At 39.9% G+C, this 26,722-nt stretch overlaps 2 protein-coding genes across 2 annotated transcripts in view; one reads left to right on the forward strand and one right to left on the reverse strand.

The window, feature by feature from the left end:
• Nucleotides 1–19,084, forward strand: part of Dock7 (dedicator of cytokinesis 7) — a 190,090-nt gene extending 171,006 nt beyond the window's left edge. Inside the window, exons 46-52 of the mRNA XM_013514367.1 lie at nucleotides 4,810–4,935; nucleotides 7,204–7,293; nucleotides 7,409–7,645; nucleotides 7,952–8,095; nucleotides 8,929–9,035; nucleotides 15,669–15,836; nucleotides 18,638–19,084. Coding sequence (XP_013369821.1) covers nucleotides 4,810–4,935; nucleotides 7,204–7,293; nucleotides 7,409–7,645; nucleotides 7,952–8,095; nucleotides 8,929–9,035; nucleotides 15,669–15,836; nucleotides 18,638–18,680 — 915 coding nt within the window. The 3' untranslated portion in view covers nucleotides 18,681–19,084. The remainder of the gene's footprint in view (nucleotides 1–4,809; nucleotides 4,936–7,203; nucleotides 7,294–7,408; nucleotides 7,646–7,951; nucleotides 8,096–8,928; nucleotides 9,036–15,668; nucleotides 15,837–18,637) is intronic.
• Nucleotides 19,085–21,615: 2,531 nt separating this feature from the next.
• Nucleotides 21,616–26,722, reverse strand: part of Usp1 (ubiquitin specific peptidase 1) — a gene marked incomplete in the record, with an annotated part of 17,823 nt that continues 12,716 nt past the window's right edge. Inside the window, 2 exon segments of the mRNA XM_013514387.1 lie at nucleotides 21,616–23,112; nucleotides 24,002–24,203. Coding sequence (XP_013369841.1) covers nucleotides 22,377–23,112; nucleotides 24,002–24,203 — 938 coding nt within the window.

Genomic DNA, 26,722 nt, shown 5'->3' on the forward strand with positions numbered 1-26,722 from the left:
CTATAAGAAATACTATTAATTTATGTTTTTAAGAGAGAGAAAAACTGTATATTAACCAGTTGACAGATGAATGCTAACTACAGAGATATTAAAATGCAGGCAAAAAAATGTGTCTGAGAATTGATGAAATACTGTTAACTTGATCTTGAGTCCTTTACATTGAGTATAAGTCCTACTGAAGAAGGAAATTCAGTTTTGTTATTTAAATTTTGTTGGGGGAAGGGATAAAGAGATTGAGAGAAATTGAAATTTAATTTGATCTCATTCTGACAATGTTTGATTTGTTAGTATTTCATGTAGTCTACTTGTGCTTTGGTTTTGTATAGTACTTAGGATTATGAAGAGTTAGTATGAATAAATCTTACCTGAAAATTGCCAGGAAGAATTGTTAAATATTGGTTTACATCTTTCTGTGAAGGAGAAAATTATACACTAATTTATTTTAACTAAGTTAAGGTAGGTACTAATAAACCAGGTTTATTTAAAGCTAGGTGTGTGTATAAAGTTGTGTGCTTTGCCTGTCATTTTGTAGTCAAGTTTATGTTGACTAAATAGCATAGAGTTTTCTGATTGGTTTTGCTTTGAAATCCTTGTTTGGGGACCCAAGTAGAAAACCTTAGGAATAAATATTCCAACTAAGTTTCCTTCCATTTCTGAAATACTACTTACCTTTTACTTTTCTTTAGATGAAGGCAAGACGTACATACCTACTTTGATTCTCTAGTTTAGATATGTATTGCCCTAGCAGTACCTAACATGACATGAATACAGAGACCTGCCCTGGTTACCTTTGAGAGATAAAGTTCCATATGGCTATTCTGATGTCCAGTAGAATTAGTTGAAAATTAGACATATAATGAAAATTAGGGAGACTTAAAACCTCTGAGCAGTTTATTACTAGTCTGCTTGATGCTAAATCGACCCCTGAACAGTATAATTCTCACTGGTTATGACATTAATACCATTCTTTCATCATGTTGATTGCATGGTAAAAGTCACACCGACTTTATTTTCTTGTTTATGTACTTGTCACTACCTTACTGGTCCTTTAGCTTCGTAGCGTCTAAATTTGTTGCACGTTTGTTTTTGCTTTTTCCTTGTAAAACTTTAATGGATGCCTGCATTTTAAAAATGTGTTTGCTGCCATTTGCTGCTTAATTGTTTTGAAATTTTCCTAATTAAAATGCTTTCTGTTTTCTCTTCTTTCTTGCCCCTGGTTGCTGACCCTACTCCCTACTTTTACTATTGTCTATTGTGGTAAGTTCCTATCTCGTGAATATTTTTTCTTTTTGACTCTGTGAAAACTTCAGTAATTTCATTTTTTCTAAAATCATGTTTCCTAGCTAATTTCTTAGTATCCTTTCAGAGCTCTGCCTGGATTGAGATTCAGTAAGGATAATTTATACATTGTAGAAAGGCTCTTTGAATTAGTAATGTTCTGACTTACAAGAAAAGTCCTCTGGGGTTATATATTAGCAGTGTGTTTCATTGTATCCCTTGGTCCATACAAATTATTTCAGATAACAAAGGTTTTGGGGAGGGAAAATATAAGAACGTGTGTGTGCATGTAAAAGATAATCCTAAAACTTCATACGTTACAGTTTGGTAAAGTCTTTACCATGTAGAATAACACACTGTGAGCTCTTTAGGAATCTTGTGGCTGTTATCTCCTCTGCTAGTTTCCATTTCATAATAAATGTTTAGTGTTCACTTTTATCTTTTCCCAGAGCCCTTTTATTTTTCTTGAGATAATAGGAATAAATCATCTCTCCACTACCATGCGTTTTAAATTATTTTCAGAAGAAAAATGTTTAATTTCTATATGAAAAGTTTTTAACTTTCATATTTTGTGTGTACATATTTATTTTCAAAAGATACCTTTGTCCTTTGTCAAATAGTGATCAGGTCATATTCAGCAGTATGCTATTACAAGTTTATATTTTTTTAAGAAAACCAGTCTCCAAATGTTGACAACATAGTGACATGACACTGTCTCCATTTTTAAAAAGACTGTAACATATTCAGAGGGAAAACTCTACCCTAGTAGAGGTGTCTTACACTCTCCAGAGAGGCCAGAAATGATGGGGTTAGCTTTGTTACAGTTACATTCTGCTAGATCACCAGGAAATGTAGCTTGCGCTAACTTGAGGTGGAAAGATGCAAAATGATTCTCTCTTAACGCTCACGCTTGGACGTCTTTCCCAAAGCTGAAGCTGGGTGACTGTGTCTTCATTCGTTGCATAGGGCTGGTGTTGTGACAGCCTGAGAGACTTCATAGTTGAAATGGAGTCTTTCAGACTCAGCCTTTGCCTTTCTCTGAGCCTCACGGCCCGCAGCGCCCTTCCCCGTGACAGTGCACACACGGGAGCACACTGTTCTTAAGGCCCCGAGACTTCTGGGCTCGCTCCTCTGCCTCTGCGCCAGCCCTGTGGCCCACCCCGCTGTTCCATGGACACAGAGGCGGGCTCCAGCTGCCTGGCCTTCTCCTGTGCACGGCTCTTTCCCCAGAGACTATGCGAAGCACCCTCAGGCCGCTGTTCTGCTGCTGCCTTTTGGACGCGTCCTGCCCTGGCTGCTTCCCTTGTCACTTTGCTCAGGGATTATCACTCCTGTCTGCAGCCTTGGCTGACATGTAGTAGGCACTGAGCAGAGAGCAGTTTTCTAACCCACATTCTGCATTCTGACCTATAGGGGCCTCTTGCTGCTCTCCCCGGGAGCGTCGCCTCCTCCCTCCAGCCTCCACTTGACAGTTCTTTTGAATGACAAATCGCATCTCTCACTAGCACTGCAGTTGCCACTTGGCTTCAACAAGCTGACTCTGCCTTTCCCGATACCACCCTCCACAGCAGCATGGGTCGCTTTGTAGTGTGTATTAATTGAACCCTTTTCTTTCTCGAGGAGCAAGTCTTACTTACGTTTATTTTCGTGTCACTGAGGATGAGCAATAGCTAACATAGGAAAGACTCAGTAGTTGTTTTCCTTAACTGCATGTACACAGGAGAGGTAGTTCAGTTTTAGGCTGCATTGACAAAATCCACTGTCCAGGTCCAGGGAGCACTGAGCCCGATACCTTATTGTTTGGATGACACCCCCCGCCCCCGCCCCAGTTCCATCCGCTTCTAGAGGGCTACTCTAAATAAAGTGCACACAGGACAGTACTTCCTGTTGTGGAGACTGACACAGATGGGGAGTTACCTAAGGGAAACAAGTCCGAATTACCATCTCCACATAGTTAAAGGGTCACAGTGTAAAAGTGTGGGAATAGAGTTTCAAACCAGAAGCATCAGAGTTTCAAACTCAGATAGAAAAATGGCATTTAAAAAATAGGAATATATTGTGTATGTGTATGACATTTTGAAAAAATTACGATCACCAATTATTCATTTTTCAGATGTTGTTCTATTTCCCACCTAGTGCCCCCTTTCCTTGAGTATTATAGTTGCCTTACTGCATTGGCTCACTGGTGGTTTTAATCAGAATTTTGGTCAAATTTAATGAATCCATCTAGAAAGATTTTGTTTGCTATAGAAGTCAAGTATTTGTCTATTAAATTTTAAAATAAGTATGAAGAATGTTTTTAAATTAGAAACTTAAAGTTTCTTTAGCACCAGAACTATTTTTCTTTAAAACTCTATTTATTTTGGACAAAAATATACGGGTGCTTTTGGACACTAATATTTTCCATGTGGTATTACAAAATTGGTAAGCTAAGTGAAATTCGCATTTTACTTAAATACCTGTATCATTTGTAATTTGATTTATATACCCTTTAATTTTTCCTACATAGGAAGAATAAATATAAATCAAATCAGGCTTTAAAAGAATTCAGAGGAATTTAAATATTTACGTGTGGTCATATATTTAGGAGCTGCCACAAAATCCTTCTGAAACAGCTTTGTGTCAAATTGCATGGAAAGCTTCCACATACTTACCTTTATTGAAAGACTTTTCCGCAGACGTGCTGTGTGAGAGTTAAGGTGACTTAATTCTGAGATCAGTACATGGTTAATGCATGTAGTGGGGGTCTGTGGGTCTTTAGAATAATCCCATCTCAAAGAATTTTTTAAAAATTATCTTTTCCTCTATTGCATTTTTTATGATTCTACATATAAATTTTTTTTTTTTTTTTTTTTTTGGTACTGGGAATGGAACTCAGGACCTCACGCTTGTGAGGCAGGTTCTGTCACTGAGTTGTATCCCTGGCCCCACAAAAAATATTTTTATCAATGCAAGATATTAATTATAGCTTTTTTTTGGCTTTAGTACATCTGGAATGCCTTGACATTTTACTGGTTGCTATATACCACGTGCTGTTCTTGACTGCTAACTTTTATAAACTTACTATATATAAAGAGGTTATGTAAAGGCTAATGCTAATTCAAAAATGTATTGGTGTTGTTTTTAAAGTTAACTTCAATACGTTCTAATAGTAGAACAGTTAAGACACCATTTGTGTTCTTACAAGTATATTTTCTTGACATAAGAAAAGTGATTTAACTCAGTTTTATAGACTTTGACCAATGTGATGCTTTACACCAGGTCTGAAAAATATCTCTTCTGTGATTTAGTCACTTGGTAAAAGCCCTAACTGCATAATGTTGGTTAGAAATAATGAAAAAAAAAAAAAAAAGACTATTTACCTTGTTTTTAACTTTCATTTGAAAGATAGTAAAAATACCATAATTTTGAACAAAAACATTTTACACTGTTTTAGAGACTTTTATGCTATTCTAATCTTAAGTATAATGTGAAAAACAAAAAAGATGTTATATTAAAGTTTCCTCATTTTCCTAAACCTAGGATGGTAAGCGGATGTTTGGCACCTATTTTCGCGTTGGTTTTTATGGAACCAAGTTCGGGGATTTGGATGAACAGGAATTTGTTTACAAGGAGCCTGCAATAACCAAACTTGCTGAGATTTCTCACAGATTGGAGGTGAGTGCTATGGTGGTTCATAAAATGTCCTCTTTAATTTGTATTCTCTGTAATGAGTAGACCTTTAGATCTACACTGAGTCATTTAGTGTGCTTGATCCTACCAAATAACACTCCTTCAGAGTACAAGGGTTTCTGATAGGCACAATAATACTTTTAAAAATACTTTATGATGAGGCGGGGCGTGGTGGCGCATGCCTATAATCCCAGCACTGGGGAGGCTGAGGCAGGAGGATTGCTGCGAGTCTGAGACCAGCCTGGACTACAAAGTGAGCTGAAGGCCAGCCTGAACTGCATAGCAGACCCTGCCTCAAAAAGACTTAAGTAAGTAAATAAATTAATTAATAAATAAAATAATAATAAAAATACCTTCTGGCAACAGTAAAATGTTGTTGTTGTTATTGTTGTTTTGAAGCAGGGTCTCACTGTGCAGTTCAGGCTGGCTTTGAACTCACTGTATAGCCCAGGCTGGCCTTGTGCTCTCAGTGATCCTCCTGCCTCAGCCTCCCGAATTCAGGGATTATAGACATGTGCTATCATGCCTGGCTTAAAATATTATTAATTATATTTTTTTAAGGCTCCACTGTATTTTCATGCTTTGAACAGGGGTGGGCATTGCTGGATATTGAACCCAGGGCCTTCGTGGTGAGCTATATCCTCAGCCCATTTTTTATTTTTTTATTTGGAAGCAGTCTTGTCAAGTCACTTAATTGCCCACTCTAGGTTCAAACTTGCAGTCTTCCTGCCTCAGCCTCCAGAATGCTGGGATTACAGGGGAGCTCTACCATGCCTGGCATCACACATATTTTAGAAATTCTTATAGTCTTCAGAATTAATGTGACTTGTGTGCTGAAATCTGACTATCTACCTTTGGTAGAAAGAATGAATTAAGTAGCAGCAAAGAATGGAAGTGGAAGCAGAACCATGGGACATTTTGACCCAGTCTCTTTAGCTCACCCTGTCCCCAGCAGGGTGAGTGCTAGCACTTAGAACCCTCCACCTTCATAGCCCCTACCTCAGCCCGAGTGAGGGCTGTCATGCTTCCCGGGCTGACCGGGCTTCCCTGCCTTCCTTCTGTTCCGTGCACGGGCGAGGAGCATGGAGGGCAGAGGGTCTGGACAGCAGCCCAGGCCTGCCTGTCAGACCTGCGTTTTGGCCAGATCCACAGTGATTTTTTTCCCTCACGGAAGCAACTGAGAAGCAGCACTCAGGCTTGCTTTTATCCTCCACTGTGAATAATTCCTGAATATTGCATTTTTACTAAGGGCTTTGCTGGGCTCAGCTTTTAAAAACTGGCTTAAACTGTGACTTTTTCTTTTTCAAGGGAGGTGAGTGTTGGGAAATACTCAGAGTGTTTCCAAATGTCATTACAGAAGGTGCCTCTGGGCCATGGTGGGAGTGTCTCCTTTGACATCTCAGAGGCCGCTTTTTCCTTCTGAGTATTCTAATCATGCCACGGTTCCTCTGTTAGTCCTGTGGGAAAGTCTAAAAGTCAGAAACCAAAACTGTATGCAGCTACAACAGATCAATGTGTGTGTTCTTTTTAAGGCTGAATTTCCTTTTTTTTTTTGTCTTTTTTAAGACAGGGTCTCACAATGCAGTCCAGGCTGGCCTTGAACTCACTTTGTAGCCCAGGCTGATCTCAAACTTGTAATGATCCTCCTGCCTCAGCCTCTGAGTGTTGCGATTAGTTGAGTCGAACACAACTCTAGATCAGCGTGCTGCCTGAACATGACTGCATGAGGGATAACCACGCCTTTTTTTTTTTTTGAGACAGGGTGTTCTGTGTGGTTCAGGCTGCCCTTGAACTCACTGTGTAGCGCAGGTTGCACTGAAGCTCATAGTGATCCTCCTGCCTCAGTCACCTGTGTTGCTGGGATTATAGGCATGTGCCACCACACCTGGCCAAAAGTTCAGGAATGTTACTTAAAATTGACCATGGTCTGTAAGCAAGCTGGTTACTCAGACTCAGTAAAAAGTATCTGCACATCACAGTGAGCAGCTTTTCCTTTATGTTCTATTCCCTGTGTTTCTTTTGTAGACCCCTCATGGAATCCTGTGCTTTTATTGACAAAAACGTTCCTTTTGTTTTATTTTGTGTTATTTAAAGTACATGGCTGGGAATAATATCAAATAAATAAGTAAAGAATAAATTATTACTTTGTAACAATTGACAGTACTTACTACATTGCCAGATTTTGCTCAGAAGCCTGCTCTATTTACTAACCCTGCTAACTTCATGTAAAGGATTTCTTGTTCTTTATTGCAGGGATTTTATGGAGAAAGATTTGGAGAGGATGTGGTGGAAGTGATCAAAGACTCTAACCCTGTGGACAAGTGTAAATTAGACCCCAGCAAGGTAGGGGGCGGCTGTACGGGCGCGCAGGCGTGTCTTGGAGGGCCCCTGCAGCATTGCTTGGAAACACCAGGCGAGGCTGAGCCGTGAAGCACTGAAGGGCTCTTTCCTTCCCCAGGCGTATATTCAGATCACCTACGTGGAGCCATACTTCGACACATACGAAATGAAGGACCGAATCACGTATTTTGACAAAAATTACAATCTTCGCCGTTTCATGTACTGTACGCCCTTCACTTTAGATGGCCGTGCCCACGGGGAGCTGCATGAGCAGTTCAAGCGGAAGACCATTCTGACCACTTCTCATGCCTTTCCCTACATTAAAACAAGGGTCAACGTCATTCACAAAGAAGAGGTAAGCCTGGAAGTAGGGGAGTCATTCGTGAAATGAATACAAGTTAGCCATATGGTTGCAGATCTGTACCATCCCTTCACAGTGGCGTACTAGAACTTTACCTACTGGGGGTCATTTTTGGCACCTTTTAAAAAGTCTTTTTTGTTTTCAGGTTTGTTCAAACTTAGAGATTAAGTTTGGAATTTTATTGTTACGTAAAAGCACCTACTTGGTCTCCATGTTTTCCTCATTGTCATGGGTTATGTAAAGCTCCCTCATGCAGTCGTGTTCAGGCAGCACACTGATCTAGAGTTGTGTTCTACTCAGATCATCCTAACGCCTGTTGAAGTTGCCATAGAAGACATGCAGAAGAAGACCCAGGAGCTGGCCTTTGCGACACATCAGGACCCAGCAGACCCCAAAATGCTTCAGATGGTTCTCCAGGGGTCTGTGGGCACGACAGTGAATCAGGTTAGTACCCTCTGCTGGCACTGCGTGGTTTAAGGTATAAATAGGACTTGTGGTGACTTCAGTAGTGTGTCCTACAGAATTGCGAATATGTACTAAATCCAGTGAACACAATGTGTATTGGAAGGAGCTATAAAAAAAAATCACTGAAGTATAAATGAGGCAAAGGGAAAAGCAGAAGTGGTTCAGCGATAATCTCAATTGTTAAGATTTTCAAACCTGCCTTCTCTACTGTATTTTCCTATTTTTATATATGGTATTGAAAAGGAATTAAATCACTTACAGTAACCTGTCTGTAAAATGTTGTAATAAAAGATTGTGATTTAAAGAGGATTTATTTTCAGAGCTGTGTATGAACACATAAACTTCTACCACATTAGATTCTCACCTATGTCATCTCCAGATCGTTTTCAGAAGCTCAGTGGATTAAATAAGTGATATGGAGTAGTTTTGAAAATAGTAACTATATATATGAGATGATATTGTTTTGCTGTGTATACATTGGAAGCCGTGTCTGTTATGTCCTCGAGCTTACAGTGTCAGGAACACCGTTAGGATGCCAAGGGAAGCTGTTTCAGCAAAATTGTGCCAAATGGTCTATGGGTTAGAAGATGTGGTATCTTGACAGCTTGCTCATCCGGGCTAACTCACATAAAATCCAGGACTACATGTGTTAATGCAGTCGTGAGTCTTTGAATGCCTGCTTTGCTTTTTTGAATAAATGTGCATTACGGTTAGTGCAGCCATCACAGTGCTGAAGTCACGTGGATTATTCTGTCTGCCTGATCTTAGGGAAGACAAAAACACACTTGCAATTTTATTTTCTTATTTTGTAGGGGCCTTTGGAAGTTGCCCAGGTTTTCCTATCTGAAATACCCAGTGACCCCAAGCTTTTCAGACATCATAATAAACTACGACTCTGCTTTAAAGATTTCACTAAAAGGTATGCAAGGCTTCTCACATAAGGCTCTGCAAGCTGGCAGTGTCCAGTGCCACAGTGTGACGTGAGGCCTGGGGGACTGTTGAGAGAACATACACGAGGGGAAGGAGTTCTGAATGAGAGATACACTGTGTAGAATTCACTGTTCAATTGTGTACCCACTCCCATACTCTAATGCCATATTTACTCATTTATTTATTTTTGCAATAGTAGGGATTGAACCTAGGACTGTCAGATTGAGCTACATCCCTAGCCCTTGTTTATTTTTATTTTGAGATAGGCTTTCACTGAGTTGCTAAACTGCCCAACCTGAGCGCAAATGTATGAACCTCTTGGCTTGGCCCCCAGAGCCCTGGGATTACAGGCATGTGCCACCACATCCAGCTGCTTTTATTTTAAAGATTGGAGAAGCCAAGGCTCAGGAAATGCTTTTAACTTGAAACCGTTGCTAGATTACTTAACTTGAAAGATGCTGTTTTTTAGGAATCTTTAGTATATGGTTTTTCTGCTTCCTTTTCCTCAGAGAACTTAAATTTATAACTGGGAAGCAAAGCACTGTGTTCAGACCCTGACCGTATCCATGTGTATCCTTTTCCAGGTCACTTAATCCCTGTGACCCACAGATTCCCCCCCTAAAGACAGTGACACCTCTCTTAGGAAGGGTGTGCAAACTAGGTGAAATCCTGAGGCATGTGGGGGTCCCAGCCTCGCCCTGGTTTGAGCACTCAGCACATCATGCTGGAGACTGTGACTGACTGCGCTGAAAAGATTCCAGGGGCAGAATCAGGCACAGTGGAGTCCGGAGAAAACCAGGCGCAGACTGGAGAGGGCCTCCGTCCATGCAGTTGCACTGCGGTGAGTGCTGACAGTATGTGTGCCCCACTGTCGACCAGTGGGCACCCTGTCCCCAACTGCGTGCCAGAACCCTAGACGGCAGGGGAAGGCAGTGGCCACCGGAAACCAGTATTCACATAGACACTGAAGGTGCAGTGATTCCCTCTCCCTCCTGAATCCAGATTGCTAGAGACCAACCAAGGGCCAACTTGTCAGATACTCCTTCTGCACAAAGAAAACACTTGGCATATAATAAATATGTGTTTGTTAAACATAAAATTTTGAGCTGAGCATGGTGGTGCATACCTGTAATCCCAGCAATCTAGGAGGCTGAGGCAAGAGAAGCACAAGTTGAAGCTGAGCTGGAGCAACTTAGAGATTCTTTCTCAAAAGAAAAAGTTGCTGAGGGTGTAGCTTAACACAAAGGCCAAGTGTTCAATCCCCAGCGCTGCAAAATAAATAAATTTTTAAAAAAATTTTATAAGTAGGAAAAAAGTATTCATCGACTAGATGCTTCATTCCTGTTTGACTAACAGTGTGATCATATAAAAGGAAATGATTAATTCAGCTTGGCAAGATTTCACAATTTGATAAGGACCTGAGGGGAGGAATACTGGCTTTTCACACAGAAAAGAATTATAGCAAATAGGAAAAAAAAATGTGAGCCAAGTTCAGGATCTAAGACAGGTAAGTAGTCTGTGGAGGCAGAAACCGTGGATTCTGTGAGAGGACAAAGCCTGGGAAAGGAGAGGGTGGTGAGACCGAGCAGAAGAGCCTGTGCACTGTTGTGCAGGGACTGCTCGTCACATCATCGGTACTGGGAGAACTGCGCTCAGAACCCAGCTTGACTTCCTCTTACGGTTTCTCTTCCCAGATCAGGAAGTACAGAGTTCTCTTATCGAATCGTTCTATTGAATGAGTTTATTAATGGCGGAGATAATTTCCTTTTTTTTTTTCCTGTCTTTTTGAGACAGGGTCTTGCTATGTAGTTCAGGCTGTGCTTGAGCTCATTTTGTAGCCCAGGCTGATCTCAAACTGGAAACGATCCTGCTGCCTCAGCTTCCCGAGTGCTGGGATTACAGGCATGGGCCACTATGCCCAGCAAGGCAGAGATAATTTCTTTTTTTCGTTTGTTTGTTTGGGGTTTTTTTGTTGTTTTCTTCCGGTACCGGAAATCAAACTCACAACCTTGCGCTTGCCAGGCAAGGCGTTGCCAAGGCGTTGAAGGCAGTTTCATTATCTGAAATTATTATTTCATTATAATTTTGCTTCAGTTTCATTATCTGAAAAATATGGGTAATGCTAACTTGTTTAAGTAGTTTGAAATGGTATCTCCTTTGTTTTTACTGCGTTATGCATCACAAATTGCTGTCAGATTCTGCTACTACTCCAACGTGGTAAACATCTAAAAGAAAAACCTTTCAAAGCTTTTTCAGGTGTCTGAGATTTTATAATATATTTTTTGTACTTAAATTTATTTTTTAACTAAGACGTAAAAACATAAAAATGGTGCATATTTCTGGGGTGCCATGTATTGTTTTAATACATGTATACATTGTATATGTATGTGTACATTATGTATGTATGGTTAATGTTCAAATGTCCTCTCAAACACTCGTTTCCTTATGGTGAAAACATTGAAAATCCTTTCTTGCAGCTTTTTGAAATACAGATAGTCCTCATTTAACAACCTCCTTTTTTCTTTTTTTTTTTTTTTTTGGTTTTGGTTTTGGTTTTTCTCCAGTACCAGGAACCGAACTCACGACCTTGCGCTTGCCAGGCAGGCGCTTTTGCCGCCGAACTAAATCCCCAGCCCCTTAACAACCTCCTTGTTTAACGACTGTTTGGACTTACATTTCTTTTTTGGATAGATCTGCACATCTCTAAGTGTCTATTTGTACAATACACCTTATGCACACAGTACTGTAATTTTTGCTGATTGTACTGTACAGTACAGTACTGAGCTTTATGTGCTGTTACACATTACAGTCCTGCATGGAAGAGCTATGCAAATAAAAGCAAAGTCGTCAAGTGGGAGTTTCCTTCGACCACTTCTTTGTTGTGAATATTGTAACATACATACTACACACAGTTCCTCATTTAGCAACCAGTTTGTGTAGCAGCCTAGTTACAGGGCCGTCACTTGGTCATTAAACAGGAGTATTGGTACACAGTCCATTATTGTCGTCACCCTGATGACACTCTCGCCCTGTGCAGGCAGCCCCCTGGAGCCACCTTTCTGTCTGCGAGATCGCGCATACAAGCACGATCCTGTGGCGTGTGCCGTTCTGTGCCTGTGCTCTAGTTCCACCTGTCCTGTCACAGTGACAGGACCCTGTGCCACATTGTGCTCATCCTCGCCATGGTCTGTCCTTGGCCGTTAACAGTGAAAGTGCTGAGGTGAAGGTGGCAGCACAGCTGTCTCCCACAGACTGGCTTCCTTTCCCTGCGTGTGCCCCCCAGAGTGGGGCTGCTAAGTCCTGTGGCTCTCTCCATCATGGCTGTCCTAGCTTATCTTCCACAGTATCGCCAGCACTTGGTATGTTTTGTCTTTTGGAGAATACCCATTCGTACTGGAATGAGGTGATAATTCACTTGGTCTTGATTTGCGTTTCTCTGATGAAAGTGATGTTCGGCATTTCTTCACTGGCCATTTGTATGTTTTCTTTCCAGATACATACCTGTTTAGGTCTGTTGTCCATTTTTAAATTGGGGGTTTTTGGGTATTGAACTTCTTTAGCTTTTTACCCACTCTCGATGTTAATTCCATGTCAGATGCATAGTTTGCTCATATTTTCTCTCATGCAGTCAGTTGTCTCTTCACTTCGTTGATTGTTTGCTTTACTATACAGAAGCTGGTTTTAGAAAATAACAGGAAACATAGCTCCTGTTACATGGAAAAAAAAACATAGCTCCTGTTACATGACTTATGGTAGTGAAAGAAACTTGTTACCCACGTGTACAGTTGACTGATCTCCAACATTAACTTTTATTATTTGGGAGGTTTAAAACAACAAAGTGTAAATCTGCTGTCTTTGTGAGCCAGGTGATCGTGGCACATACAGAAATCATTAGGTCACAGATGTGTAGTGATCATCAGACACCCTTTGATCTTGGTATGCTTTGGAACATTCTATCGTAACTGCAATTCTAGAGATGTCTTTTTTGTGTATATTTACGTTAGTATCGTGTCCCCTTCAGGATTATTGTTGGTACAAAAAATTGTCCTTCCACATTCCATAAAAAGCAGAAAGTAAAGTTGACTCCCCAAGAAACTATATAATGTAAACCTTTCAAAGAAATTTGTAGCCAATACTACATTGTTTTCATGTTTAACTTTTTTTTGGTTGGGTACCAGGAATTGAACTCAGGACCTTGTGCTTGCCAGGCAGGCACTGTGCTGCTGAGCTATATCCTTAGTCCTTACCCATTTATTTTTATGCCAGTAACATACATATGAGCTTAAATTCTTATTGTTCAATTAACGGTAAAACTGTTATTGTAATGGCTATATTTTTTCAACTTTAATCTTCTGTTCTCCTATTTTTTAAACTGAAGTCAAATTTGAGTGTGGTGTTGATCTTTCTTCTTTTGCTGAATTAAAATTTCCATTACAAAATTACCAAGCCAAAGTACAGAGACGTCTTTATGGTGTGAGCATATCCTGGAAAATCTCCCCGGATTAGCAAAAGTTAGGAACACAGGTATTCTAGTCTCAGTACTGGCTCTCATTCCTTTTATGCAAGTAGAATGTCTGTTGTAAATTTTATGGGATAGTTCAGTTTGCTTTTACTACTAAAAACGGTACTTTTCCATGTGTTTGCTTGTTTTGGTTTTGTCTTTAAAAACTTGTTTTCATTAAATCTGGATTAGACTGAAAAGTAATATCTCTAACATTTGCTGTTAAAGGGTAGGAAGGGGAAGTCTTACTCCCTCACTCAGGCCAAGACACGGAGTGCTGCCTCCCTTGAGCACCCTCCGGTAGGCCCGCTCAATAGTGTCACCTCCCTTTCTTCAGAGGGGACTGGCGTCTCTAACTTCTCGTTATTTGTTTTGTCGTCTTCTATAATTTTATCAGAAATAAAAGTATCCCAAAGTAACAGCGTAGCTTTGCGTTCTTCTAGTTACAGAGAGTTACAGGGAAGGCTACTCAGAGGACCAGCTATTTTTGGATGTTTATGCACAAGAGATGTCCCAGGTTTATACCTGACAGTAGCCCTGCCAGCTGATGCCACGTTTTCCCCAAAGTACGTAAGCCAGGTTTATCAGCAGGGTTTGAGTTTCTGTTACCGTCACTGCAGATCTTCATCTGTACTTGCTATCATCTAGCATTTTAGCTTTTACCGATCTGTAGGTGTATGATGATGTACAACTGGGCACTAAGTGGACATCTCCTTAGTTACCACTACTGCGGTAGAGCAGTTTCCTCTTAGTTTGGGAGCTTTGAAATCATTTCCGTGGGTCAAGTAGAATTTACCTATTTTTATTTATTGGTGGAACTGGGGACTGAGCCTGGGCCTTCGCACCGAGCTGCAGCCCCAGCCCCCGCCCCCACCGCGCCGCCGCCTTTTTGGATAGTCTCGCAAAGTTGCCCAAGCTGAGCTCAAACTTGCTATCCTCCTGCCTTTGTTTTTCAGGGTTTTTTCTTATAGTCTCTTTAGGGTTTTGTATCTCAGCCTTGAAAAATGAGTTGAGAACCTTTCTCTGGATTAGTTTCTGTTACACTCTGAAATAATCGTTAAATTGTTGTCTCTAGACTGCTTGCTAGAATTTGTATGCTAATGTTTGTGGATAGATTTGGGACGTAACTGAGTCAATTTATGTGATGGATTTATGATTACTCACATTTTTTTCTTACTGTTTTGCTATATTTATCTAGAAGAATATGATTTCATTTCTTTTACATTAAGTTGCATATAATATCCCCTACAACTTTTTAAACTTCTTCTGTATTTCACATTTTAAATAGCTACTAGGGTATATTTGACCTCTGATTTAATTTTGCTAACAATTAGCATGTTCTTAGTTTTTATCAAATAACCAGTTTTTCCACTTTTTATATATCTTTTAAGAGATGAGGTCTTGCTCTTGTTACGCAGTCTAGCTCTGAACCTTGGGACTCGAGCAGTCCTTTTGCCTCAGTCTCGAGTAACTGGAGTTAGAGGAGCGCATTCCAAGTGCGGCTCTCGCGGTTCTGGATAGTGCACCCTAACTTTAAATCTTACCCTCCCTGCACTTGGAGCTTAGCCTGTGCTTACTCCTCGGTTTCAGCCTTCCTTTTGACTATAAGCGTTAGGACTATTCCTAAGCGTCACGTTGGCTGCACCCCACCAGTATGAACATGTGCTATTTTTTTAAACAATCTTTTTTTCCTTCATCTGTTGGGATCCAGATATTTTTCTTAAATAAGTTGGATAAAGGATTTGCATCCAGATCTGTTCACTTGGGAAAACAAAACATGTTTGCACCAAGCTACAATAGATGTCACACCAGTGAATGTGCATGTATCCCATAATGAGTTCCAGGCTGGTTAGTGATACCAAAAAGTAGCTTCAGAATGGATGATTAAACTGCATAATTTTCGATTTAGATAAAAGTGTTTATTAGATTTTGAAAGAACTTGGTCATCTGTTCATTCTCTGCCTTAAAGCTAAGAAGGCATATTTAACCTTCAGCCAAAAGCCTGTCTCGGTGTGTGTGTGCATGCACACACGTGTTCACGTGTGTTTGTGAGTCTGTTTGGCACCAAGCTGGCCAGCTCTGCCCAAAGAAGTCTGCTGGTACCGTGTGTCTTGCCCCCAGGTGTGAGGATGCCTTACGGAAGAATAAGAGCTTAATCGGGCCTGACCAGAAGGAGTATCAGAGGGAGCTAGAGAGGAACTACCATCGCCTTAAGGAGGCTCTGCAGCCGCTGATCAACAGGAAGATCCCTCAGCTGTACAAGGCAGTATTGCCTGTCACCTGCCACAGGTGTGCCTATTTTTTCTCTTATTGTTGAGCTCTTTGAAAAAGTAAAAGCTGATTGTTTTCATAGTGAAATAGGGTAACTTTTATTATATGGCTTCAGGTGTTGTATCTCCTGGAACCAAACAGTAAAACTGTATAAGCCTTTTGCCCACTGTACATTAATCATGCTATGAGATAAAAGTCAGTTCTTCCCACACTGGAGAATCATAACATCGCATTAAACATACACCGAGCTGGAGCAGCACTTTAAGTCTGGCCTAAAACTATTCCTTTTAAAGTCCTATCATAGGCAGCTGTGGTGGTACATCTGATTCTACCATTCAGGAGGCTGAGGCGGGCAAATTGTGAGTTTAAGGCCTGCCTGGGCTGCATAGTAAGATCGTGTATCAGAAAAAATAAAATCACACTTTCTGGTACTTCTGCGGGAAAATTCACTAGCGTGTCTCATTTCCTTAGCTGTGACTGTAAGTAGTACACAGAGCATTTCTTAAGTGTTGGCAGAATAGAAAAGAAAATAACTGGGACTTTTCTACAGCTGAATCCTAGTTCTACTTGAGCATGTGATTGTTAGAATCAGTGGGTTACAGACGCAGAGTCCTAAGGCAGTGCGGCTTTTTAGTATCTGACTTCTGGAAAGGACACAAAAAACTGCTAAAAATAAACTACCTTTTCTAGGTCTTGAAGTCAAATGTATATACAGCTGTTACACTGTTGTGGCACTGCTGTCTTTAACCCCCTTCTCTTGGGAATAACTGGAAAGGAGTACCACTATAAAGTGTAACAGTCTGGTAAATTAACATTTGCAAGACCGTTGAAGCTACTTATGTAAAAACAGTGTAGATACAGGGTATTCTGCACTGCAAAAGAGAGTTAAACTGGCTGTTTAATCACCTGGCAGTTAGTCCCTGCCCTTCAGCAGTCTGATATTTTTCCACTTTGAGGTCTGTGGAAAGATTTACTCCCATCCATTCAAAAGTGTCTGTGCTACTGCTGCAGGGAGGAGTGCGGTCACCTGCAAAACCTATTTCATATTAAAAGCAAGTATGATTTGCCTTTTTTTTTTCTCTTCCCTGGTCTGCAAGGCAGAGGCAGCCCAGGACTGTTAATGAGCCTGCAGCTGGCTTTTACCACCCATACTGCCTGAGGCCTGCACAAGAAGTCCTCATAGAGCCCGCAGGGGAAGGCACACCCTCGTCCCCTCCACTCCTGCAGCCCACTTCAGGTTGCCCAGGCCTAGTCTCTGCCTTCTGCTCTGACTCGGCAGAAGACCATGTCTTCCCAGTCCGAAGGACACCCTTGCACAGAACCTCAGCTTTGCTTCTGTCTGGGATCACTCCGTGGCCAATTACCTGAGCTTCGGTTGTTTTGGGGAGTTGAGCCCAGGGCCTGAAGCCCACTAGACAAGCACTTTACATTGAGCTCCATCCCAGCCCTTCGTTCGTTTTTATTTAGTGGTACTGGGGACTGAACCCAGGGCCTTCACCCTGAGCTACATCACCAGTCCTTTTGTGAGGTAGGGTCTTGCTTAGTCAGCAACTTGCTGGCCTTGAACTTGCCAACCCTGCCTCTGCCCCTTGAGTCTGGAATTACAGGCCTGCACCCCCATGCCCAGTTTAAGCTTCAGTTAGTATTTCCAGGTAGGCTTTTGGAATTTAGAAAAACGCTTTTCCTGTTGAACAGTATGTAGCTTTCAAGGTTGCTGTTTTCAAAAATGTAAAAATTGCTGTTTTCACTGGAACCAAAAAAAAATTTGTGATGCAAAGCTGAGTGTGAGCTCCTTGTACCTCCCTTTCCTGTCCTGGGAATACGAAGGCTCACGGCTTAGCCTTAATGGCAGGAGCGATAAGCAAAAGAAACCAACCAAGGGCAAAGGACAGTACATTAAAAGGTATTTCAAGAATGTCATCCCTCTTGACGTCTTAAGAATTTAGAAAATGAAAATTTTAGAATTACAAAATCTGGAGACCCAGGTTTTGAGTGTATGCTCTGGGGCCCATGGAGAAAAGTCCCTAAAACCCTTCCAGGAGTTTCAAAACCTATTTCATATTAAAAGCAATTATGATTGCCTTTTTCCACTTCGATTCTCTCATGAGAGCACTGCAGCGTGCTCCAGAGGACAGCATGAGATGTGCTATCAAGAGACTGAGTGCAGAGGCAGGCAGAGAGGAGAACGAGGAGTCCGTTCCTCTAGACAGTGTGCGCGAGGGCCGCTTTTCCAAGATTGCTCTCAACTCATTAATACAGTGCTATTCATAGTAACATGTAATTAGTTGCTTGGTACAATTAAGTTTCTTCATTTAATTTTTAATATGGGAAATGTCAATACATATATTTCCATAAGCATGTTCTCTAGATTCTTCAATAATTTCTAAGAATGTAAAAAGAATCTGAGACAAAGTGTTGGAACCACTGGTTTAAGACTCAAAATTCAGTGTTCTAAAGAAACACCTGTCTTTTGCCATTTAATAACCCCAGATTTTCCCCTAAAATTTCTATTAGCCTGTAGTACTTGTCTTACTTATGGTATCTATAGCAACTATTAGACAAATGAATAAACAATCAGTAGACTTGGTACAGTGGTTACTATACTTCCAATCTATAATCTGTAAACCAGGATATATAAAGTAGAATATGTAGAATGAGTACCTAACTTCAAAAATAATAGAAACTCATGGCATAACTTTTGAGATAACTCTAGAAGAAAAAACATGTAAAACATCTTAGAGGTATACACAAAAGTTTGGGGTTGTTTTCCAAAGTGTGGTACACTTGTTTTCTTCTAACTTTATCTTCTTTTTCTCCAGAGATTCCTTCAGTCGAATAAGCCTTCGCAAAATGGACCTCTAAAATAAATGCACTTGTTTTATTCATTTGAAAAGAGCCATGTATTCAACACTGAATGTGAAAAGTTAAGATCTATTGAAAAAAAGACCTTGATGTAATTCTGGAAGTTACAGCACTGATTCACTTACTGAAGAACGCCAAAACAGTGTCAAATGTAGTGTTAATCTGAGAATCATGGCAGTGGTTTCTAACATTCTGGAACATACTGTTATCTTTTTTTAAGACATTTTAATGACTCAAAGGTACACTATACATTAACCATTATTTATACCATAGCTAATGTTAAATTTACTTTAAGTTCATATTTTTTAATTTATATTACCATTTATAGATTCATTTTGGAACCATTTTAAATGTAGTATTGCTTATTTTAAAGGTACTATTAAACATGTGAATGTTTACACTAACTTCAGTGAGTGGGACTTTTACATTTTTTCTTTATTGAAAGAGGCAGAGAGTAAGTTGAGTTGTTTCAGAACTAGTTCCCTGAGAGCTGAGCACAGCGCTTCAGGCCTAACGTCCCAGCTGTTGGGAAGCTAAGGAAAGAGGGTTTCAAGTTCAAGTTCAAGGCCAGCCTGAGCTTAAGTTCAAGGCCAGCCTGAGCAAGTTAGCCAGGTGCTGTACTGAAATCAAACAAGGCTGGTCAGGGGTAGTGTGCCCCTGGGTTCCACCCCCAGTATCACCAAAATAGATAGCCCCCAAAAACTTTTCTGTGTGTATGACTAAGTACTGATAGCAAGCTTGATCTTTATGGCACTATCTTTGTTAGGAGTTTCAAGTTAAACAGCCAGTCACGAGGTTTTTTGTTTTTGGTGGTACTGGCCTAATTTCCCCAGGCTGGCCTCAAACTTAAGAATTCTTCCTAGCCGGACGTGGTGGCTCACGCCTGTAATCCCAGTACTCGGGAGGCTGAGGTAGGAGGATCGTAGCAAGTTCGAGGCCAGCCTGGGCTACAAAGTGAGCTCAAGGCCAGCCTGAACTGCATAGCAAGACCTTGTCTCAAAAAAGACCCCCCCAAAATGATAATAATTCTCCTTCCTCAATCTCCTGGGATTACAAGTGTTCGCTACCATACCTTGCATCAGTCATCACTCTTTAATTATCTCAACCAAAATTAAAAATCTGCTTTAAAACTGTATCACCATAAAAATAAGACAGAGCTAGAGTTTATACTTGCTAATCTACAAATTAAATGAGAAGCCACATAGCACATGTAAAAAGCAAAATAGCTGTTACTCAAATTCAACTAATTTATTTAAAATTGGAACTTCATATGAAAAGGGAATACAGAAAAAATCTTTAAGATATAATTGCTTGTCAAGTTTTTCCCAAACTCTGCATATTCCAAATTTCGTGGGGATTGTTTGTTTGATTTTTGTCTTTTTGAGAGAGTCTCACTATGCAGTTCAGGCAGGCCTTGAACTTTCAAAGAGCCTCCTGTCTCAGCCTCCCAAGTGCTGGGATTACAGGCATGCACCACCACGCCTGGCCTTCATCTTCCCAGTTTCTGCAAGTGTCCAGAACAGTGTTTTTTGTGCAGCACTGTAGCTTACACAGTAGTACTGCTGACACCCTTTTACTACTGATCAGTTACACACATCGCTTAAGGACTGACCATGTGTAATAACTTGCCATCGTCTGTGGTTGTCCAAAAGTCTAACCTTGGTGCTGGCCAATTTCCCTGCTGAGCTCACATGAACAGGTAATTACCATCTCAAATCCCTCTTACCTACATTAACTGAAACATGAGTCACCAAAAGGCTTTTCAAAGGATCCTACGTCACTGGACCAAAAGGAGTTAAGTGTCAGAAGGGTAACCTCAGAAGTGGGCTTGGGGCTGGGTACACAGCTCTGAGAGCATGTTTGCCCAGTATGCCAAGGCAGGGCCTGCACACAGCACCCACCACAAATACCAGGAGCCAGGTGAGTAAGAAAAGGCAAGGAGTTCAAAATGGAGACTCACACCCACGGGTGACACCTAGCAAGGGAGAGGAAGGATAAAGTAACCCCTAAACCCTGTGCCCCTTCTCAGTGGGTTACTTTAGTTAACTGGGACATTATACACAGATTTCAGTGACAATAGAGTTTACGATTTAATTATGGTTTAGTTATTATGAAGTACTAAATGTTTTCTGAGTCAGAACAGAGGTTTCTCCTTGTCTTTAAAAACTTTGGTATATGACATGGAGTGTATCATTTACATACCTGTTTTCAGGAATCTGTATTAGTTTTTAATTAACATTGTCTTTTGTTGGGCATGGTGGTACAGACCTGTCATCTGGGCACTGAAGAGGCTGAGGCAGAAGAATCATGAGTCTGAGGACAACCTGGGCTACAGAGCAAGACCCTGCCTCAAAAAGACCAAAAACAACTAGAAGCAAACAAATAAAAATTGGCTCTGAGTTAGCAGAGGCCCAAGCTATATCCTAGACTTGTTCAATCATTATCTTAGAGATAGTGCACAAGGGCTATTTTTAAAGCTCCGTGATTCTGACTGTGCAAAGGGGACAGAATCAACCTTCTGGTGTCACTTTCTAGTTGACCAGGTAGTCTCATTGTTGAAATGGGTTATGTTAGCACTTAAAATATTTAGTCATTAAGAAAATCTTAGTACCAAGAATGTTAAGGCATAACTGGCCACTTACTGACTTAGTATAATTAAAGCATAGTTTTTTGTGTGCCCAAAGCACTGTTTTAAATTCTTGTTTTGAATTCCATTAAGTCTACTTTAAAGGAAAACTAGGATGTGAAAATTTTATTATAGAACTAAGTATGACAACTTGGATAAACTAACCACAATGTCACCTCTTTGAGAAATTCTTCATCTCCGCTGTCAGAAAGAGTGTAAGGTAATTATTCATGTTTATTCTCTTCCCTACTGCCCTCATTCAGCTGTACTTACGATAAAAACACAAGTAAAAATATTTGAGCACTTGAATACATAGTTAAGCAATTTAAGTTTTATTGACCTCCCAGTTTTTAAAAAAGTTAAACTTAAGGTCATACCTCCAAAGTTTGATGTATTATATACACATCGTGCAGAATACGAGTATGAAGAAATACAAATTAGTCCATGCCCAAAAAGATGTACTAGAATACAGAATCATCCTCATAAATATATATAAAATTCTTGGAAGATAAAAAGGTACCATCTGGTTTTTCTGGGACTTTCCAAAGTGATTCAAGGCACGAATCGCACACCCCAACGTGAACACTTGCATTCTAGGTTTGGTGCCTCTGACACAGCCCATCAGAGATGAGGATTCATAACTAGGATGAAACTAAACCTATTGAATGAGATTCTCTTTCTTAGGTGAAAAAGCACAGACCTATAAACATCATGTAGATAACTTCTCCAAAATATGGAGAATACAAATACAAGCACTTTATTTTAAAAAGCAGACACAAAAGATTGGTGTAAATCCAAAAGGTTTAAATGCTTCCATTTTGGATAATTCAATTAACCTATACAAGTTTGTTCCCAGGAGCTAACACATCACTTGTCTCTATGAAGGAAAATGGATTCTAAAAATTAACATGGTTTTTCAGTATTTCAAATCTCACTATTATATAAAAACCTACAGAGACCCATAATATCCAGTAGCTTTGAAAGATAAGCTAAAAGACTGTGTGCTGTAATCAACTTTACCAATGTTGGCCAGGCCTGTTTAATATATACACAGGGACAATACACCCACTCTATAATTTCTTATAAAATAACAGGTAAGGAGTAGATGTAGGAGACGTAGAAGGGGAAAGAGAATTTAAAAAGTCCTTCTCTTCAGTAACTTTCACTTCAGAATCATCAAAAAGCAACCACTTCCCCTCATACTCCTTTAAACTTTGCACTACACAGGAAATTTTGTTCTCAAATCCACTCATGTAAATGCCTGTTTGGTCCCTGGATTCCTTGTTCCTATCCACTTCATGGGTCCCATTAGTACTGTTCATCTCAGAACTTCTACTTTCAGCAAATGCTGTACTGGCAGGCTTATCAGGATTAGACACTTTGTTGTAGAGCTCATAATCTGCTTTGCTCTTTTGTCCTCCAAGAAGTCCAATAGCCTCTACATTTTTTTTGTTCAAAACTTTACTTAGCTGTGTATTTCCACCAATTCTCATCGACACTTCTTCGTCATCATAATTTTCAACTGCACCTCTTGCTTCCTCCTCTTTCAGTGGCTCTGGCCTACCTACTTCACACATCTGGTCAACCACAAAATTCTCCTTATCTAGTTCTAAACTGTTGAGGTCGGTGACTTTAACAGAAGCAGTGTAATGCCCACTGCTAATTGTAATGCCACTGTGCATTACAACTGCAAATAATCCATAGCTGTCATTTGTTGGCTTTGTGCTCCATTCTTCTAATGACAGTTTCAGAGGTGTCAGTAAGGGAGTGTTGATCTTGGAAAGTCCACCGCCGTAACAATCAAACCTTACGGAAGAAAGGAAAAAGAAAGATTTCCTGGAATTCCATTCTAAGGTCAAAATTCTATACTCATGTGAACCAAGTAAAAGTCTGAATAAACCCTTAATAGCATTCATATAAAAACACCCCAATTTTGAATATAATACATACACAGATGCTAAAATTCAGTTTCTATATGAGCTATACAATCTTTTTCTCACTTATTTCCCAAATGAACTTTTGAAACCAAAATCCTTCACATTTTAGTCAGTTTTAATGTAATGTCTTTAAAAGATTTGTCAACAAAACTAAATAAAATATATTTAGCAAAGAAAAAGTCCACTGAATGCAGAAAAGACTGTATCTCATCTTGTGGCATAACAAGGTGAAAGCTACTGGCAAAGCTCCTAATTTCAAACAAGTCAGCATGGTAGAAGTGAAATTCACAATGATATGTACGTGTCAGAAGAAGTCAGATATCCAAAATGTAATTAGCGTTTTTATATTTTTAATAGTGCTTAGACACATTCAACAATGAGAAAAAAACTAGTTTTCAAAGACATTTGATTTCCAATCTTACCTTAAAAACTAAAAAATGATTTTGCCTTTCTACCCTTCAATAAAAGTCAGTATATTCAAAATTTCTTCCCTACTTTAATCAGTTCTACTGAAATTGAATTCTGCTATTAACATCTACAAAATGAATATTCAAGATGTATAAAGAAATCAAATTTTAACGTGTTCACACCAAAAGGATTTAAACTGATGCATTTTAGTAAGAACAAAATTTTTTCTAAGGCATCTATACAACTTCCTTTTGATCAATACTGTTATACTTCTGCTGTTACAGTATTTTAACAAAATTTTGCTTTTGTAGCAGCTTACTCTTCACATAACTTTTATTTACAATACTCACTCCAAGCCACTAGCAGCAAAGCACTTCAAATGAATGGTTATAACTTCAGGCATTTTGTCAAACAGAAGACTTCGCTCGGCTTCAGTGTAATGATGGCAATTTTCACAGAAGTACTTATCTTCTCCTACAATCCTCTCCACTGAAGCAAACTGTGAAATTGCCCATCTCAAGGTCTTCATTTCTGTTTTTGGCTCTGGAGAAACTAAAGATAATCTTTTCACTCACAAATGTATCTCTCTCAGGTATTCAAAAATTAAGCCACAAAGTTCCATGTGCAAAGTCAGCATTCAATTTCAACTGACCAACCAATTCCTCCCAGATAACTACAGAGACATCTTTCACTTTGAGGAGCTCATCCTTAACATAATACATATCTTTTAATATTTAAAATTGATCAGCCAAAAAAATACATAATATGGGCAGCAAAAACAAGATAGGTTAAGCTTGGTCTCTGCCTCAGTGTCGATGGCCTTATTTAAAAGCCAATTTCCACAATATCTGACAGGTGAACCAGTCTCCTGATTATTAACATCCCATACTTATTATGGTCTGCAAGGGATACAACAGTGGCTCAAATACTGTATTAAAAATAACCTCCATAGCAGTATAAAATGAAGACCCCCCCAAAAAAAAAAACTTACTAAAGCATTTCATTTTTCCATTCTAATATACTTTATGTCAAAATAAAGATGCAGTTTCCCAAATGCTGTTAACAGAGCCGAGTATACAAAAAAGGTTTGCCCCCACCACGGTGACCCAGGTGACCCATGGTAGACGGCCCAGAGAATGGCCCCTCCCCTCACTGCTGTCAACACTGAGAAGAACCCACTTGGAAAGGTCCAGAGACCAGAGGGAACGCCAGCAACACAGGAGGGTCCCAACTAGGATGCACAAGATGGACAGGCAGGACTAGTGGCATGAAAAATTCCAAAACACTATCAGTATTAGCCAATAGGTGGTAAGTTAGGTAAACCAGCTTTGTGCTTGGGGACAAAGAAACATGGAATAGAAGCAGACAGGTGGGGCCGCCCCTGTTTTTTTTTCCCCTTTTTCATCTCTTTGCTTACTCCCTCATTCTTTCTCTTTTGTTCTATCCTCTAGTCTCCCAAAGTGAGCATGATCACCCTTGTTCTCCCACCTGGCTTCTACTTTCTCTTCAGTTATCTGTTTTATCCACTATCCTTAAATCTCCCCACCAGAGTAAAACCACTCTTCCAAAGGGAAACACTTGGAATACAAGCTCCCAGTTTACTATCGGTTCTGTTACACAACAATCTATCTTGCTCCTATGGTTTAAGGTACAAAATTAATAATTACCACAGTCTGTTAGTTTCTAAACTGCACTTGATACTATTCTTAGTGTTAATTATACTACTTTAGCTAGGATGTCATATTTGCTATAGTCAGTTGTTCTCATAGCTCCTGTAACAATACTGGGAAGCTTTGGAGAAATAACCTCACCAGAGCCCAGCACCAAAGAACTGGAAACTGAGCCAAACATACCAACATCTCACTCTTAATGAACTGGGAAAGTAGGATCTTGGAACAGACACAAGCCAAGAACCTCCTATTCACAGAAGACGTCCCTGAGGACCACTTTCCTAGAAAGGACTTGATACTGGTGATATAGCTACCTACCACAAAAACTTAAAAAGATCAACATAGAAAACAAAATAAAAATATTTGAAATAGAAAATGATGAGATGCAGAAGCAAGATTCTTAGACCCCCCCCCAGGCCACCCAGAACAAGTCCAGAGGACAGTGAAATAGAGGAAAATGGAAGACATACATGTGAAATTTCTGGAATGATAGCAAAGTAAAGAAACAAATCCATGAGGCTATAGATAAAATCAGATCAGAAATAATGCCTCAAGGGGCCTGGGATACAGCTCAGCAGCACAAGCACCTGCTTGGCAAGCATGAGGTCCTGAGTTCAATTCCCAGTACCAAAAGAAAAAAAATCAATCTCTCAGGTAAAAAAAAAAAAAGTCAACATCCATAAAGGAATTGCTCAGCAAATCTAAAGTACAGATAGATTTTTTAAAAACCAATATGATAAGGAAAGGATGAAAACTGTGAACAATATGGGAAAGAAACAATGCAGGACATGGATCCAAATAGATAGCCAAAGAATTAGGAATTCTACTGAAAGCTGGGAAAACCACTTGAACAAAACTGAAGACAGACTGAAAGGAAAGATTGCTTAAAAATAACAAGGGATCAAGAAGTAGCAATTTAACGGCTACAAGAAGATACAAAGAAAAACAATGTAAGACTGATAGGTGTCAATGAAAAAGGAGTCAACACAAATGACATAAAAAGACGATCTGCAGAAGTAATAGAAAATGTCCCAAACATGAGAACAGAATCTGACATACAGTCAAGTAAGGCATACAGAACTCCAATTAGCCATGACCAAAGTCATTCTACACCCAGACATATAATAAAGATCAGAGAAATTCAGCACAAGAACAAAATATTAGAAGCCGTTAGAGAAAAGAATCAGATTACCTATAAAGTCCATCAAAATCACAGCAGACTTCTCAAACCCTCAAATCAAAAACAGCTTGAAGTATTTCAAGTCATGAAAGAAAACAACTTTCAGCACAAATTGATATACCTGCAAAACTATCAAGATTAAGGGAAGGGGCTGGGGGTTTAGCTCAGCGGCAAAAGCGCCTGCCTGGCAAGCGCAAGGTCGTGAGTTCGGTTCCCGGTAC

This window comes from Chinchilla lanigera, unplaced genomic scaffold (assembly GCF_000276665.1).
Source record: "Chinchilla lanigera isolate Chin_1 unplaced genomic scaffold, ChiLan1.0 scaffold00022, whole genome shotgun sequence".
In the NCBI taxonomy this organism is placed as follows: Eukaryota; Metazoa; Chordata; class Mammalia; order Rodentia; family Chinchillidae; genus Chinchilla; species Chinchilla lanigera.